This window comes from Peromyscus maniculatus, chromosome 5 (assembly GCF_049852395.1).
Source record: "Peromyscus maniculatus bairdii isolate BWxNUB_F1_BW_parent chromosome 5, HU_Pman_BW_mat_3.1, whole genome shotgun sequence".
Classification (NCBI taxonomy): domain Eukaryota; kingdom Metazoa; phylum Chordata; class Mammalia; order Rodentia; family Cricetidae; genus Peromyscus; species Peromyscus maniculatus.
The window spans coordinates 59,611,740-59,628,148 of record NC_134856.1 but is presented as its reverse complement, the minus strand read 5'-3'; the positions used below and the strand labels follow the sequence as shown (position 1 = coordinate 59,628,148).

The window sequence follows — 16,409 nt, the reverse complement described above, 5'->3', positions numbered from 1 at the left end:
ACACACATGATGGAATAAGAGAACTTACTCCTGAAAGTTGTCCTCTGACATCCAGACACACTGTGGACTGTACACACCCACATACGTACATATATACACTAAGCAAGTAAACTGTAAAAAAAAAATAAAATAAAATTGTTGGACTAGGGGGGTAACTTTAATACCTACAAATAGGTAAATTTATAAGACTTGTAACAAATACCCGTTTGTTGTTGCCTGCTAAGAGCATTCCTACTCTTTTGAAGTTAAAATGTGTGCCTACTACAGCAAAAGGAGGCCGAAGAACTCTTTGATTCTACTAGGATTTACTTACTTTTGGGGGGAGAAGTTCTTGGGGATCAAACCCAGGTCCTAGGCATGTAACAAGGGGCTAGCTGAGCCACACCCCTAGCCCTCCTTTTGTGTTTACATTAATTTATTCACAGTTAAATATGTGCCCTGAGTACACTACGCCAAATGCTTGTGCCTGGGAGAGTCCTGCTGACTGTTTTGGGAGCAGGGTGGCTGTGCCCAACTCTGTAACCCTGGCTGATGTGAAACTTACCATGTAGAGCAGGTTGGTCCTGAACTGGCAGAGATCTTACCAGTGCTCTAATTAAAGGCCAGTCTCCTTGCCCCGGCTCCACCCTTTACCCCTCCTACAAATGACAGGTGGAAACAAAAAGGTCTGGCTTGTTGTGTATGTATGTATGTGTTTGAGAATGGGTCTCTCTGTCCTGGAAATCGCTATGTAGACCAGAATGGCCTCAAACTCAGTGATCCTCTTGTCCGAATGCTGGCGTTAAAGGCGTTCGCCACCACGCCAGGTTCAGGGAGGTTTTAAGGTTTCATAAAAACAAACAAAAACAAGTGTGTTCATCTCAATTCCCAACACTGTGGACAAACAAAATCAAGATACTGAGCCGGGGCTGACGCTAATCACCTTACCCTTGTGGCAGGTGAGGCAGGAGAGTCATGTTTGCGGGCTACGGGGCTGCATCTCAAAACAACAAAGACCGTATTGATCCTCGTAATACAGACACTATTGCAGATTCTAATGCGAGATTTTAAGATCGTGTACAGAGTCGTTCACGTAATAACGCTCTTGAGAGCTTCAGGCCTGAATGCGGATCTGGAACCGAGCCCTGATTACCTTACTTAACCCGGGAGGTCTCGAACCGGAACCGGGAAAAATCTCAGAGTTTAAGGACGCCAGAAAACCAAAACCAAACAAAGCAAAACCAGAACCTGGCCCGGGAACTTCAGTAGTCGGTCCCTACGCGGGCTGCCAGGGCGGGCGGGGAGGGGGGGGCGGGGGCTTTGTTGTGCCCTCTGCGGCCTCCCGGGAGCTGCAGACCGGGAGCGCGCCGCAGCCTGCCCGGAGCACTGAGCGGCCCGGCGGGAGGTCTGAGCTTCCGTTTCCTCCTTTGCAATACCAAGGTGGCCAAGGCCGCCGCGCAGCAGTCCCGGAGCGCTGCCCGCGGGTCCCCGACAGGCAGGTGGAGGCGCGCGCGCGCGCACGCAGGCGGCCACGCGCGCCCCGGGCGGAGCCGCGAGGCGGGAGGGGAGGGCGGAGGAAGCGGCGCGCCCGCCCGCTAGGCCCGGCCCGCCGCGTGCGCGCGGCCCCCGCCCTCTCCGCCCGCGCGCCGGGTCGCCGGGGCCGTGGTGTACGTGCAGCGCGCGCGGAGCGAGTGGCGCCCGCAGGCCCGCGCCCTGCCTGCCCGCCCCGACGCAGCCGGCTGGGCCCGCCCGCCCAGGGCGCCGAGCGCCGCGCAGGCCGCGCTCTCTCCGGCGCGATGCGGCGCTAGGCGGCCCCGGGCGAGGCAGGCGAGGCCAGGGAGCGCGCGGCCTCCCTCAGCGGGCGGCGGCCCCGGGTGGGCGCCCCGACGGCCCCGCCGCCGCCCCGCTCCCGGCCCGCGGCCCGCCCTGACGCGGCTATGGCCAGTGACAGCGGCGGGCCCGGCGTGCTGAGCGCTAGCGAGCGCGACCGGCAGTATTGCGAGCTGTGCGGGAAGATGGAGAACCTGCTGCGCTGTGGCCGCTGCCGCAACTCCTTCTACTGCTGTAAGGAACACCAGCGCCAGGACTGGAAGAAGCACAAGCTAGTGTGCCAGGGCGGCGAGGCCCCCCGCGCGCAGCCCGCGCCGGCGCAGCCCTGCGTCGCGCCCCCGCCCGGTGGTGGGGCCCCCGGAGCCGCGCGCGCCGGCGGGGCGGCCCGGCGCGGGGACAGCGCGGCGGCCTCGAGCGCCCCGGGCCCTGAGGACGCAGCACAGGCCCGGAGTGGTCCTGGCCCGGCAGAGCCCGGCTCCGAGGATCCTCCGGCTAGCAGGTCTCCGGGCCCGGAGCGTGCCAGCCTGTGCCCAGCAGGCGGCGGCCCCGGGGAGGCGCTGAGTCCCAGCGGTGGGCTGCGGCCCAACGGGCAGACCAAGCCGCTGCCGGCGCTGAAGCTGGCGCTGGAGTACATCGTGCCGTGCATGAACAAGCACGGTATCTGTGTAGTGGACGACTTCCTGGGCAAGGAGACCGGGCAGCAGATCGGCGACGAGGTGCGCGCCCTACACGACACCGGCAAGTTCACGGACGGGCAGCTGGTCAGCCAGAAGAGTGACTCTTCCAAGGACATCCGGGGGGACCAGATCACCTGGATCGAGGGCAAGGAGCCCGGCTGCGAGACCATCGGCCTGCTCATGAGCAGCATGGACGACCTGATCCGCCACTGCAGCGGGAAGCTGGGCAACTACAGGATAAACGGTCGAACGAAAGTAAGTGGCTGGGGCTCGCGCCCGAAGGAGGAGGGTCTGTGAGGACCACCCCTTCGCCCCCACAGACCTGGGGCGGGCGCTCCGCGTTAGCGTGGTTTCTTTTGTCCCTGCAGTACTCTTCGCCACAGTTCAGACACTGCTGGAGCCCTGGTCACTAATGGGGGGCATTGGGGTACCGGCTACATCGGGTGTGGGTGGTGGTGCATCTTGCCTGCGTGCCTGAGCTAGTTGAAAGCCCCGCGGTTTTCAGCGCACACCGGCTCTCATTGAGAGCCAGACACTGCGTGTGTTTAGCTGGGAGTTTTGTCAGCTGCCCCGAGAAAGGCCCATTTAAAAGCCTGTGGTCGGAAGACTCCCTGTATTCAGGAAAAGCTTGACGGCCTGCTCCTCCTCCCCCTTGTACCTTTATCTTGCTGGCTGTCCCTACTGTTTTGAAACCCACTACCAAACCGGGAAAGAGGGGTTTCCGTTCCCAGGGCTCATAGTAGGTAGGTTACACTCAGAGCACAGGTTTCCTCTATTCGCTTTGTTAACGTGATCCTTCTCTTGAAAAAGCTGTTTTTGTGGCTTCCTGGATTTTTTTTTTCCCTTAAACAAAACCCACACGGAGTTGGAGGTCGGAGGGCTCCTTTTAACCTTAGGTTTGGTGGGATTTTTTTTTTTCTTTCTCTCTTACTGTGGCAGTTCCTTCCAGTCTGCTCCTCCCTCCTGTGGCAGACAGCGGCTCTCCACTTTTCCTTCCCAGATCTGAATCTTTTCTTTGATTTACCCCCCCAGGGCCAACCTGATCCACCCTCCCACTCCAGTTAGAGTTTTGAGAGGTTTTGGAAAACCCCGACACACAAGTTTGTACACACAGCCTCTTCCTAGTAATTCTTCCTTGTGTAGGTTTCAAACTATGCTGACAGCCATATGGGACTGTCAGACTGGGCATGTTTGGGAGGGAAAAATACAATAAATATAACGAGAAGGCAATTTACAGCTTTCTTAGCCCCATACTGGATGAGGGCACCTGTCTTAATATCAAGTGAGCTCAAGAAAAAGTTGCTTAAAATTAAGCTTCATGCTGGGGATGTAGGTCAGTTGATAGAGTGCTTGTCTAGCATGCAGAGAACCCCGAGTTTGGTCCCCAGCAACATGCAGACCATGCCCGCACTGCTGTGATCCCAGTTCTCTGGAGTTGAAGGCAGCAAGATCAGAAGTTTATGGTTATCTCTGCTACATCTCCAGTTCCAGGCCAGCCTGGGGTACAGGAGCTCTGTCTCTGAAAGTCCAATAAAATAAAGCTGGGAAGAAGGTGGACGTCTGATTGGGTCTCAGTTTGGGGTTTCTGTGAGATTTTCATTTACATTTAAAGACAAAGGCTGTCCTGGGTCCCATCTGCATGTCCCTGTCACTCCAAGAAAGAGCTACTGTTGGGGGGACAGTCTGCAATAAGTCCCAGGGAGAGGCGCAAGGAAGGTGGTTTCCTCGGTCTCTCCGGATCTGCTTGCCTTAGGTGAGGAACTAGCAAGCCTCTTCCCTCCTGTTCGTGGGGAAGAGCCAACAGACAGCCTGGGTCTGAGGGCAGCGGCTCTCCTGGGAAGCTGTTGGGAAATAGACACCTCTTTCCTCATGGGTTGAAGTGGCCAAAGGAAACAGTGCTGATTTAAGTCACTTGACTGGAGATCTTACCACGAGGGCAAGGACGATGCCTGGTAGCAGGGAGGTTTACGAGGTTTACACTCTGAATTTGAGCTTACGCTTCTCATTCATTGCAAGGATACGGTTTCAGTGTCGATGAATGGTCTTAAGGACTTCCTTTCATTGACCCTCACATTTTAAAAATGACATTTCTTACTTACTTATTGTGTGCGTAGGTTAGAGGACAATTTTCTGCAATTGATTCTCCTTCTACCAAGTGGGTCCTGGACATGGAACTTCTGTTATCAGACTTGGCACATGTACCTGTACCTGCTGAGCCATCACACTAGCCCCTTATTGAACTTTTTGGCTAAAAAAATTGGGCAACCATGTTTGAATATGTAATTTAAGTATTTCTTTAAAAAAAAAAAACCCACTGCTTTTGAGCATGCAGACACCAGTTGTACACTCCTCCCAAATACTCAGCAAGTCGGCTGTATCAGGCTGCAGACTAGTCTCTGCACGGGCGCTGTCACAGTGATGGCAGTGTTGGGCAGTGAGTCGAATCCCTGACTTAGATTTGGGGTAAAGGTCAGCTCATGCCAGACCAGGGCCCACCACTCAGGCAAAACTGGCTCAGGTTCAAGCTAGACTTGGAGCGTATGTTTTCCTTCTGCACTGGATGTAGGAGACCTCAGGTGAGAAGGTGTTTCCTCACTGAGCATATGGCTGGAACTCTAGTTCTGATAGGCAACATTTCTGTTGATGGTGAGGGAGTCTGTTGTGGCACTCTGGGTCCGGCTATGTAAACTTTTTGACTATTAGGTGTTTACTTCATATACTTAAAAGCAGCTCTGTGTTTAGCCTCCTTCTGACAACCCCTACGAGACAGACTTAAGAGTATAACTTAAGAGTGCAACTTTTAAGTCTGCTCGTAGGGGTTGTCAGAAGGAGGCTGTAATATTTGATTGCCTTCAGGAATGTCTTTGTGTGTGTACTGTGAGAGCGGTGTTAAGCTTCCTTTCAGTGTGTGTTCCTCACTTTGGCTCTTGAAGCAGTAGCAGGTTGTCAGTGCCTGGTTCCCACCCCTCGGTTAGATGAGTGAGGTTGAGGAATATCCTCCTCTTACTGGAAGTCCTGTAAGATACTAGGATTATTATTGTTGTTGTTGTTGTTTAGTTTCTCAAGACAGGGTTTCTCTGTATAGCCGTGGCTGTCCTGGAACTCGCTTTGTAGACCAGGCTGGCCTAGAACTCATGGAGATCCGCCTGCCTCTGCCTCCCAAATGCTGGGGTTAAAGGCGTGCGCCACCACCTGGTTATTTGTTTATTTGATGTGTATGAGTGTTTTGCCTGCATGTGTTTGTCTGTGCACCACTTATGAACAGTGCCCAGTGGAGGCCAGAAGAGGGCATAGGATCCCTTGGAACTGGAGTTACAGACAGCTGTTAGCCACTGTGCTGGGAATTGACCCGGGTCCTCTAGAAGAGCGGCCAGTGAGTACTCTTAATCACTGAGCCATCTCTCCAACTCCCAGATACCAGTATTTAAGTCAGGTCTTCCAGCTAAGCTCTGAGTTCTGTCACTTACATCATGCACATGTATGTCAGGACATGGACATCAAGTTGTGAGACTTGCCAAGTTGACTTCCCCAGTGTCCGCCTCAGACATGCGCATCTGGCCACTGCTTGTCCACCCGCTTGAAAAGAGGAACCCCCAAGGGAAGATGAAGTAATACAGGAGAAAACCAGAAACGTGATTGTCGCCACTGATGTAACCCGGCTCTCGTCTCCGCTCTCTCTGGGATCCTCACCCTTTTCTCGCCCTCAAGCTTCCCTTTAACCTCTTACCCTTTCTCACATCCTTCCTTCCATCAGGAAGGCTCATGGTGACGTCAGCGGCAAGGAGCCACGGTCTTCCCCTTGTACAGAGCAATGTCTGAGCGCTCTCAGAAGCCACAGGCGCTTTAGCTGGGTAGAGAGAGGTGGTGTAGAGGAATGGGACCTGGGGGAGCACTGTATTCGTCTGCTGCCATTTTTTCTCGAGGAGAATGTTCCTCATTAAAATTATTGCAACACCAGGTGTGGTGGTGGCGCATGCCTTTAATCCCAGCACTTGGAAGGCAGAGACAGGTAGATCTCTGAGTTCAAGGCCAGCCAGGGCTACCTTGTCTCAAAAAAAAAAAAAAAAAAAAAAAAGGCTGAGGCAGGAGAATAGTGAGTCTGAGCCTGAGTTGCACAGAGATAACTTGTGTCCAAAAAAAAACACAAAACAAACCACTAAAAAGTGGAATTACTAGAATTACAACATGTATACAGTTTTTAAATTTAATTCCAAGTTTCCTGTGTTCATTTAAGAACATGTGTAAGGAAAAGATGTCGGGGATACAGATCAGTGGTGAAGCACATGCCTGGTGTGTGAAGGCACCCCAGTTCAGTCCCCAGCACTGCAAAGGAGAGAGAGATAATGAGTAATGGGATGAGAGGAACAAGCACCTTATACTACTCAGATTTTTCTAGTGCTGCAGTTAATTAGTCAGCTCTGGACGGCTTTGAGAGCAAAGAATAGGATGAGGACGATCCTGCTGCTTTATTGCAGCTACCATAGAGAGAGGTGGCAATCCTCTTAGATGATAAAACCCTGCAGTGAGAGGCAGAGAGAGGCCCGGACTGTGCTGTACTGGATTCAGACTAAAGCCTCCTGACCTGTGAGAAGCAAATCTCCCGTTCGTAAGCCTAAAAAGAACAGAACCAGACAGCTTCTGTCCCTCGCTACTTCTGCCTGCCTCACTTTCCTCCTGGAACAGCGATTTTCAACCTACCTACTGCTGAGACCCTTTAATATGTTCCTCATGTTGTGGTGAGTGCCCCCTCCACAAACCATAAAATTATTTTGTTGCTACTTCATGACTGTAATTTTGCTACTGTTATGAATCATACTGTAAACATCTGATGTTCAGGAGAGCTGATATGTGACGCCCAGGTTGAGAACTGTCCTGGAACCTTGGACATAGAAATGGGCGTAGCCTGCCAGTGGTTGATAGCTGCATCAGCTGGTCCCTGGCACCTGAGCAGAAGATGTTCCTTAGAGGTTAAGAGGTTACTGTGGGGCCAGGTATGATGGTGCACATCTTTAAATCCAGCACTTGGGAGGCAGAGGCTGGAGGATCTCTGTGAGTTTGAAACCATCTTGGTCTATAAAAGGAGTTCCAGGCCAACCAGGCCCACAGAGTGAGACCTTGTTTCACAAAATCATCTGTAGCATTACTGAGGAAGGAAGGCAGGCATGTGGGTCTTGTGTCCTTGCTGGATCTGGGTGGGATGCTAGGTCTGCTGCTGGGACCCCATGATTGGCTGTGCTTTTGGACTAGTGGCTCAGTGTCTGTGAGCCTCAGTTAGTATTCACAGTACTGCCTGCCTTTCACACTTGCTGTGAGGAATCTCTGTAGCCTGCACACAAGCAATGCACCTTTTCTGGAAAGCAGTAGGCCGAACTCTTATTAACTATTACTCTTCCCATGTTAAAAAAAAAATACCAGTTTTCTGATTATTTCTTTTCTTAGTTTATTTGAGACACAGTCTCACTATGGAACCCTGACTGGCCTGGAACTTGCTATGTAGACCAGGCTGGCCTCTCGGACTCAGAGATCTAGCCCCGACTCTTTCATTAAGAGATTACTGCTTTCCCTCTCTCTCCACCTCTTGTAAGCTGGAGAAAAGAGGCTTAGAGCCTCTTTTGACCCAACCACTCCCTTGGCTGGGTGCACACATGCACACATGAGTGTATATTCACACACAGGCATGCACACCTCCCCCTCCCCCCGCAAATAGAAAATAAGTTCTGGAGAGGTTAAGTGACTTGTTCAAGGAAGGTCTGTTAGTGACAAGCCAGCGGAGGTGGCCTCAGCCCTCTCCTGTTCCTCAGTAGGTCCTTTCCTGCGGAACTGATGTGCTCTGTTTTTTGCCGTTTCTGGGGGGGGGGGACTGAACATGTGACTCACTTTACTTTGCTCTTTCCAAATGCTTCAGCTGGTCTGACACTCTAGTTTGACCTCCTTTTCCACCCTGTCTGTCCTGTCGCTGTTGGAGCTGTGTTCCTGGAGCAGGGTGCCCCACTCCCTTCGTGGGCCTGTCTTCCTGCCATCCGTCCATCCATCCGTCTGTCTCTTTCTTTCTTCCTCTCCTCCACCAGGCTCTTGTTCTAGCAGGACTTCAAAGCCTATGCTTGTTGTATGTGTGTCTTTGGGTTGATGTTATCAACTTGGTTGTTTTATTTAATTTTTCACTTTTGACCTTTCATTCTAACAGATTCTTAGATACTTTTCTGGTGCAGGGAACTGAACTTCCTTGTGATGCCTAGAAAGCACTGAGACAGGGATTCGTGTAGTCGATCCTAGCCTCAAACTTGCTAAGCAGCCCAGGCTGGCTTTGAACTCCCGATCTTCCTTCCTAGGATTATAGGCATTTACCACCATGCCTGGCTTAGACCGTTCTTCTAGCTTCTTTGCCTACCTGTGCTTGTCCCCAGCTTCTTTTCTACAAGGTCCCCATTTCATGCTTGGAACCACCTGCTCGGGTGATGTTCTGATCATTTACAGTATTGTCCTTAGCTTGTCTTTGGCTCTGCTTCAGCCACCCAGTTCTCCTTGCAAGGTCAGCCTGCCAAGGACCACCTCGCAGACACCCTTGAAGCCAAAAGGGAGGTCTTTATTGCCAGCCAAGCAGCTGCATGAGGAATTCTCCCAAATCACGCAGCCCTGAGCCTTTACAGCTCTTTGTCTCTTACGCACAAACAAGCCACATCCTGGTTGTCACACTTCAGTTAGCAAGAAGTGGATCTACAGAAGCCTAAAGGCGAGGTTAGTACGTTGAGGGACTCTGTCTTTGTTCCCTTTGTGGCAGGTGTTGGGGCCCCTGTGCTGAGTTTTTGGTGGCAGTCTTGCTAAGGTCTGGGGGCCTGTTGCATTCCAAAAGGAAACAAAAAACCCAACAGATGCCTCACCGGAGTCTTCCCCTACCAGTTGATTTCATTTCACATTTCCTCGCTGAAACTGGACCTCCCGCCTTTTCACACAGCTGGCATGTCCTGGACCAGGGCCTGAGTGCTGCGTGCTGTGCCTGTGTGGGAAGGACCGACACCCGGCCCCACACCCTGCTTCTGGCAGGTTCCGCTCTTCACTGACTATGAGGAAGGCTTGGGTTCCTGGCCACAAAGGAGGCAAGCCAAAAAGCCACAGAGAAGCTCCCAAGAGTCTAAAGCCCCCATCTTCCTAACTGATCATGGGGGGCATTTCCTCCCCTGCAGCCCGTTTTGTTGTTATAATTGGTTTACGCTGTAGCAGTTAATGATGGTTCACCTTCAGATGTGTGCTCATGATATGTCATGGTCCACGGTTCATCTCTATTTAGTCTATTTAGTCTCTTTTTCTGTTTAGAGATAGGGCCTTGAGCAGTAGCTCTTCCTGCCTCAGCCTCCCAAGTGCTGGGGTGATTATAGGCGCGCACTATCATAACTGTCCCTCCTTTATTCTCTAGTCTGTGCTCTTGCCTGGGTGACCACAGGCCTTAGCAAGCACAGGTTCTGGGGTTGCTGGTTTCAAACTCTTACTGTCCCTGATTGCTCAGGGTTTTAGACATGTTCTGTAACATGGAAAGTGTCACCTTCCTGCTAGGTGCATTGGGAGTACAACAGCCCCTCAGAAGTGGGTGTGACCAGGACAGTGGAATGCTAGCACCTGGCTTCTTCATACACACCTGCAGCAGCAGCCACAGCTTCATCTGGGAGGATCTGCAGACACCTAGATCAGTCTCCCACACTGACGACTGACTGACTGACTGTACAGGGGTCAGAGACAGCCCTTCCTGCGTTTTTGGAAAGCTTAGCAAAGTCAGGGTGATTCATACTGATCTCCCCTCTGTTAGAAGGGGTGAGGGCTGATAGGGCAGATAGGGGTTAGGTGGATGGAGGAACAGGTTTAAATGGTTCTGTATATGACCTTTATGTTTATATAGCATCTGCCTACATACAATGTGATATGTATCTGCCCTGTGTGGGCCCCAAACAATTCTCTTTGCCCTCTTGGGCCCATCTTTTGGAGGGAAAGCTCTGAGCTAGGTTGGGTAGTCTGCTGTTTTGGGACATACAGGAGCATACATACATGCAACCCTGGCAATCCTTAGGCTAGGAATGGTTCTCCCAAAGAAGCTGTCATTTTGGAAAAAGCATAGAGTTTTGGAGTTTCAAAGTCACGTACCTCCCTTTTCCCTCTGTCATTTTCTACAGTTTTACTTGTTTAAAAATCTGTTTGGAGTGGCTTACTTGACAGAGTACTTGCCTAGCATGCACAAAGCCAGGGGTTCCATCCCCCCAGAAACCAAGTGTAGTACATATGTCAGTAATCCCAGCACTTGGGAGGAGGAGGCAGGAAGATGAGGGGTTCAGGGTCATACTCAGCCATGTAGTGAGTTCAAGGCTAGCCTAGACTACAGATCCACCTTATTACCACTTCCATTTTCCCATTCAAACCCAGTTTCATATCTGCCCAGGAGAATTCCAAAGATCTAACCCCCCCCCTTTTTTTTTTTTTTTGGTTTTTCGAGTTTCTCTGTGTACCTTTGAGCCTTTCCTGGAACTCACTGTGTAGCCAAGGCTGGCCTCGAACTCACAGAGATCCGCCTGCCTCTGCCTCCCGAGTGCTGGGATTAAAGGTGTGCGCCACCACCACCTCCCGGCTTAGACCTAACCCTTTCTTATAACATCTTTCCCTTCTAGTCTTTTCTGTCCCTTGCTGCCTTTTGAAAAGAACATTTCATTCCCTGCCACGTGCTTCCTACGTGGCCTCCTTCATCCCTTCCCTCTGTGGCTTCCCCAGCTCTTGCCATGTGGAGGTGGTGCAGTGTCCTGTGGCTTGCTTCTTGTCCTGCTGGGGCCCTGACAGCTCCTATCACTGATGACACACCCCTCACAGTGGGAAGCCCTGTGGGCACAGCACCTTGTCTTATCAAATGAGTGTTCCCAGTTGCTTGTATCACAAGACTCAGTGAGTGTTAGGTCTGAAATTCGCCCTGGACACCCTCATTGAGATTTTAATTGTTTTATATCCAGTCCCTCACACCATATTGTACTGCTGTTTTTTGTTTCGTTTTGTTTTACGATTTCTTTGCCATGCGCAACCTATCATAAGTCGATCCCACACTGAAGACTGGGGAGGCAGCAGCCCCGTGGTTGAACTACTTCATTCCCACCTGGAACCTGTGTCATGAGGCATGGCAGCCGCCTGTAATTCCAGTCTCAGAAGGCACAGACGGGCTCCAGAAGTAAGCTGGCTGGAGAGACTAGCTGATTGCTGAGCTCTGGGTTTGATTGAGAGATGCTGCACTAAAGGATAGGGTGAAAGGGCGAGGAGGAAGACTCCTGACACCTGCCTCAGACCTGTGCACACACACACACACACACACACACACACACACACGTGTGCCCATGCACAGGTGAATACAGATACATGCATGCACTCTGCCACAGGTAATACACGAAAAGAAAGTGATTGCCAGCACTTATAAAAACCGTACTTAGGAGCTTTGGGTGTATTTGCAGGCATGTCTGGTCTTTGATATTGATACTGACACAGGATTGTTGTCTGTAGAGTTCGTGTCTGAGAACTACACAGTTGGGTGCACACCCTGGTGGGGGAGGGGGACACCTCTCATTGAGTCTGGAGTAAGTTTATCATTTATGTCGGGCTGCGCGCAAGGGTATCCTGGGGCATGTGACCGTGGACCACAGGTTGGACATGCTCAGAAGGATGTGATTGGATTCTTTGAATTGATTATTGTGGGTTGTGAAAACTATGCCATCTCCTCACGGCTGGCACTCACTCCCCAGCATACCAGTGAATCAAGTCTCCGGTGGGCCTCCATCCTGATTCTGCCTCAGCCGTTTAGACCATACACCTCCGTTAGTGCCTGGCTAAGTCTCCTTCACGTATGTGTGGTTCCCCCGACCCCAAACTGATACAGATCTCCACTGATCTTTCTGAAAACCAACAACAACAACAACCACAACAACAACACACCCCACTCCGGGGCTGGAGATGGCTCAGTGGGTAAGAGTGCAGACATGAGGACCTGGGTTTGAGTCCCTGGCACCCATGTAAAGAGCCGAGTGTGGCCACATACACCTATAAACCTAATGCTGTGGGGGCAGGGACAGAAGAATCACTCGGGTTACTGCCAGCCTAGCCCCCGGTTCACCGAGACACCCCATTTCAAGGCAGTAAGATGGAGGGTGAGACAGCGGGATGCCCCACACCTTCCTCTGGCCTTTGCATGTACACACTCGGCCACGTGCACACTTGAATATGTGCATATACCACACACACACACACACACACACACACACACACACACACACACACACAGTCCTTGTCCACTGTGGTGGTGCACACCTATAATCATAGCACTTGGGAGGTGGAGATAGAAGGGTCAGGAGTTCAAGGTCATCCTCAGCTGCCTGGGGAGTTCAGGGCCAGCCTGAGACCTCACAAGTTGTAAGTGCAGAGCAACTGTGACATTACCCTGTCTTAGAGCACCCCAAGTCTGTGCTTTCAGTGTGTTAGGCACTTACCTTGCCAGCACTCAGTGACTTTGGCTATCCTTGGCCTGTCCCTCACCGCCCTCCACCACCTGCCTGAACTTGTATCTCAATCCGTAGGAGCCTTTCCCCCTCAAGTCTGTGGGTGTTCTTTCCTATTGTGGTCAGCCCCCCTCTCTGCTTACCATGTTGTTTCTGACCCCTAATTTTCCAGATAAAAATAGCCCAGGCCAGCCTGGCCTTAAACTATTTTTAACTCCCAAGTACTGGGAGAAAGGTCTGCTTTGAAGATGAAATGAAGTCTGTGCCAGTCCCCGTGATAGGAGCCAGGCAGGGTTCTGATGACCTGTCCCCTGCACAGGGGTGGCCTGTGTCCCTGCCTCCTCACCCCACAGGTGCCTGAGAATCTGCAGGAAATGCCTATGTCCCCAAGCTAGCAGCTTGTAAGGTGTGATGTTGAAAGTGACCTCTTGGACATAGGCCTTCAAAGAGACCCACAAGAGAAGGCCTGTGGCCAGCACATGGTCAGAGTTAACATCCCATCCAGCCGATGCATGGGATACTCTAAAGCACAACTTTAAACTTCAGGCATCACTGTGGTGTTGATATGCATTTGGAGCTGTCGCAGACTCGGTCTCAAACACGTTCAGGGTCAGCTGAAGCGTTTATTTAACCAGGGGCCGGAGAGGCGTTTAGTGGTTAGGACCCGCAAGTCGATTCAGCACAGCATCCGTGTGCAGCTCACAACTGTCTGCTGCTGCAGCTCCAGGGCATCTGCCATCCCTCTGTCCTCTTCATAAAAGGGTTGATTTAATAAAAGAGTGCATGTCCTTAACCCAGGCTTGAAATGTCTCCCTTAGGGTCAGGGAGCCTTCTGGTTCTGATCACATGTTCTAGATTCCGATGTTTAATTGACTTCAGAAGCAGCTGGTGGAGCTGTACAGTGTGACAGGAAAGTGTGGCAGGAACCCAACTGAGCATTTACTTCAGTTTGGCTTTGATAAGTATTCCAACATTTTCACCCTTATAATTTCACCTGTTATGGCTGGGGAGATGATTCAGTGGTTAAAGGCACTGTCGTTCTTGCAAAGGGCTGTGTTCAGTTCCCAGCACCCATGTGGCAACTCACACTGCCTGTGACTCCAGGTTCAGAGGATCTGCCACCCTCTTCTGGCATCGTGGGACAAGGCACACACATGGTGCACGTACATATATGCCAGCAAAACAGTCACACAAAATCACTAACTAAATAATAGATAATATTTTTTTAAAGAGTTCCACATCTTAATTGTGCCTAATTTTGGCATTTAAACTTTATTCATTCTGAGTACAGAGTGGGTGAGGGAAGTGGCCCCAGAGCTAGTACCTACCACAGGTCATTTATATGCCAGGATCAGTGGTACCTGGACGGGGTCTCACTGTGCACCGTGGACTAACCTCAAACTTACACCCCTCTTCGAGCCTTAGTCTCTTGAGTGCTGGCATTACAGATATACACTGCCATGCCTGGTGTGAACTTTGAGTAAAGGTGTATCTAGAAACTGTGTTGATGACTAAATTCTATCCTCAGGTCCTGTGTGAAGGTTAGCTAAGGCAGTTCTACAAACTGGCTCCTGACTTTTGAGTGTGTACCCTATAGATGTCTGATGGAAATTGTCAACTTCTTCCCTAAGTGATTGTGCATAGTTTACCGCTCATGTAGCGACCCCATGCTAAGTCCCTGTTACAGGGGCTGGAGATATGGCTCAATGGGTCAGGACACTTGCCACCAAGCCTAAGGACCTGATTTTGATCCCCAGGACCCATATGGTGGAAGGGCAAGTTGTCTTCTGACATTCACATGGCATGCCATGGTGTGTGGTCTGAATTACACACAGACACAAAATAAATAGATTTTTTTTTTTAAAGTTCCTGTTATAAGGATATCCCCAAAGACTCAAACCAAGAGACAGGGTCCCTAAATTGCCCAGGCTGGCCTGGAACTTGCAGTCCTCTTTCCTTAGCTCCCAAGTAGCTGGGATTACACACATACCCCACTCAAGCTATTTGAGCTGCTTTTCCTGGTGTCTTTAGAACTGTATGTTGTGGTTCCCCCATGAGGGTAGGCATATGAATTAAGAGACTCCGCTAGGCATGTATGTAGGCTCCAGAAGTTGTTGGCTTTGTATGGTCTCCTCACAGAAGCAAAGCCATCTGTCTATGCCAATACAGAAGCTGTGGCGTGTGTTGTCTGCTCAGGGCACACCTTTGCATAAGCATTGCTAGGCCAGTCCTTGCTTTGGAATCCAGATGTGCAGTTTTACCATAAAGGATGCAGAGTCGCTTTATTACTAGGGGTGGATACTGGATGGCAATTTCTCCTTTTCCTCTCTGCCTTGTCCCTCTCCTCTCTTCCCATGGCATATGTGCAAGTATGTTTTGCTTTTGATTCTACCAGTAACTGGCGTTGTAGGACAATTCATCTGAATTTTTAAAGATAAAAGGCCTTAGTAGATATCCCAGTGTCTCTGAGCTGGGATGCCCCTACTAACAAAAACAAAACCCCGGGCTCATGTCATTCTGTTCTGCTTATGTTAAAGGCAGTTCCTGTGCTTGCTAGCTCCAAAGCATTCCTTGATGTTTTGGTGGAAAGGTCTTTAAAACGTGTAGGAACCACTTGTTTGGGGGGCTGGTTTCCAGAGACTGTTTCAGTGTTACACAATGTGAAAGGTATTCAGTCCTGCAAACGTTTCTTCATCTTTTTGTCTGGGAAAGGGAAGGGGCCTGCTGACAGAAGCCAGCAATGCTCAGAGGCCCTGCTGGTCCCCGTTTAGTCCTCGGGCTCTCCAGATGGAACAAGTCCCTGCTACTGGCCCAGGAGCTCCATCAGTGAATTGGGAGCAGTATGAACCTAAGAAACAGAAAGACGGGTAAAGGAGCTACTAGGCTCATAAGGAGCTTTGAGAACGACGCCTCTATCTTTAGTGGGGTTTCTCCCGTTGTTGGCTCCTGGTATGGTTGGCAGTGTTTCACAAGCTCAGTGCAGTTTCCTCTGTCCATGTGAAAGACAGGGTCTCTCCCTGAGACCTGAACTTGCCAATTAGGCTAGTCTGGCTGGCCACCAAGCCCAAGAATCCACCTGTCTCTCCTTCTCCAACACTAGCTTACAAGTGTGCAACCACACCCATCTTTTTATGTGGGTGTTGGCGAATAAACTCTGGTCCTTATGCTTACATGGCCTCTACTTTTACCAACTGAGCTATTTCCCCAGCCCTGGAGTGAGAATTCTTGGTTGGCTTTTACTAGAACATAAAGCTTATTTTTAACTAAAGCCTATCTGTTGTTGCTTGGGCAGTTGGCACATGGCCTGGGCCTGGTGAGAGGAAAGCTGATCTATGGTTAAGGGCATTGTGTACTCATTCACACAGCCTGTTCCATCCTGAATGACTCCAGCAAAGAACACTGGATCAGGGGATCC

General features: G+C 50.9%; 1 protein-coding gene across 2 annotated transcripts in view; it reads left to right on the top strand.

Annotated features, from left to right (window-relative positions):
- Window positions 1–1,789: 1,789 nt before the first annotated feature.
- Window positions 1,790–16,409, top strand: part of Egln1 (egl-9 family hypoxia inducible factor 1) — a 40,192-nt gene continuing 25,572 nt past the window's right edge. Inside the window, exon 1 of one of the 2 annotated variants that reach the window (XM_076572333.1) lies at window positions 1,790–2,741. In XM_076572333.1, the coding sequence (XP_076428448.1) occupies window positions 1,917–2,741 (825 nt within the window). In that variant the 5' untranslated portion in view covers window positions 1,790–1,916. The remainder of the gene's footprint in view (window positions 2,742–16,409) is intronic. The other variant, XM_006992829.3, reaches the window with a different exon arrangement.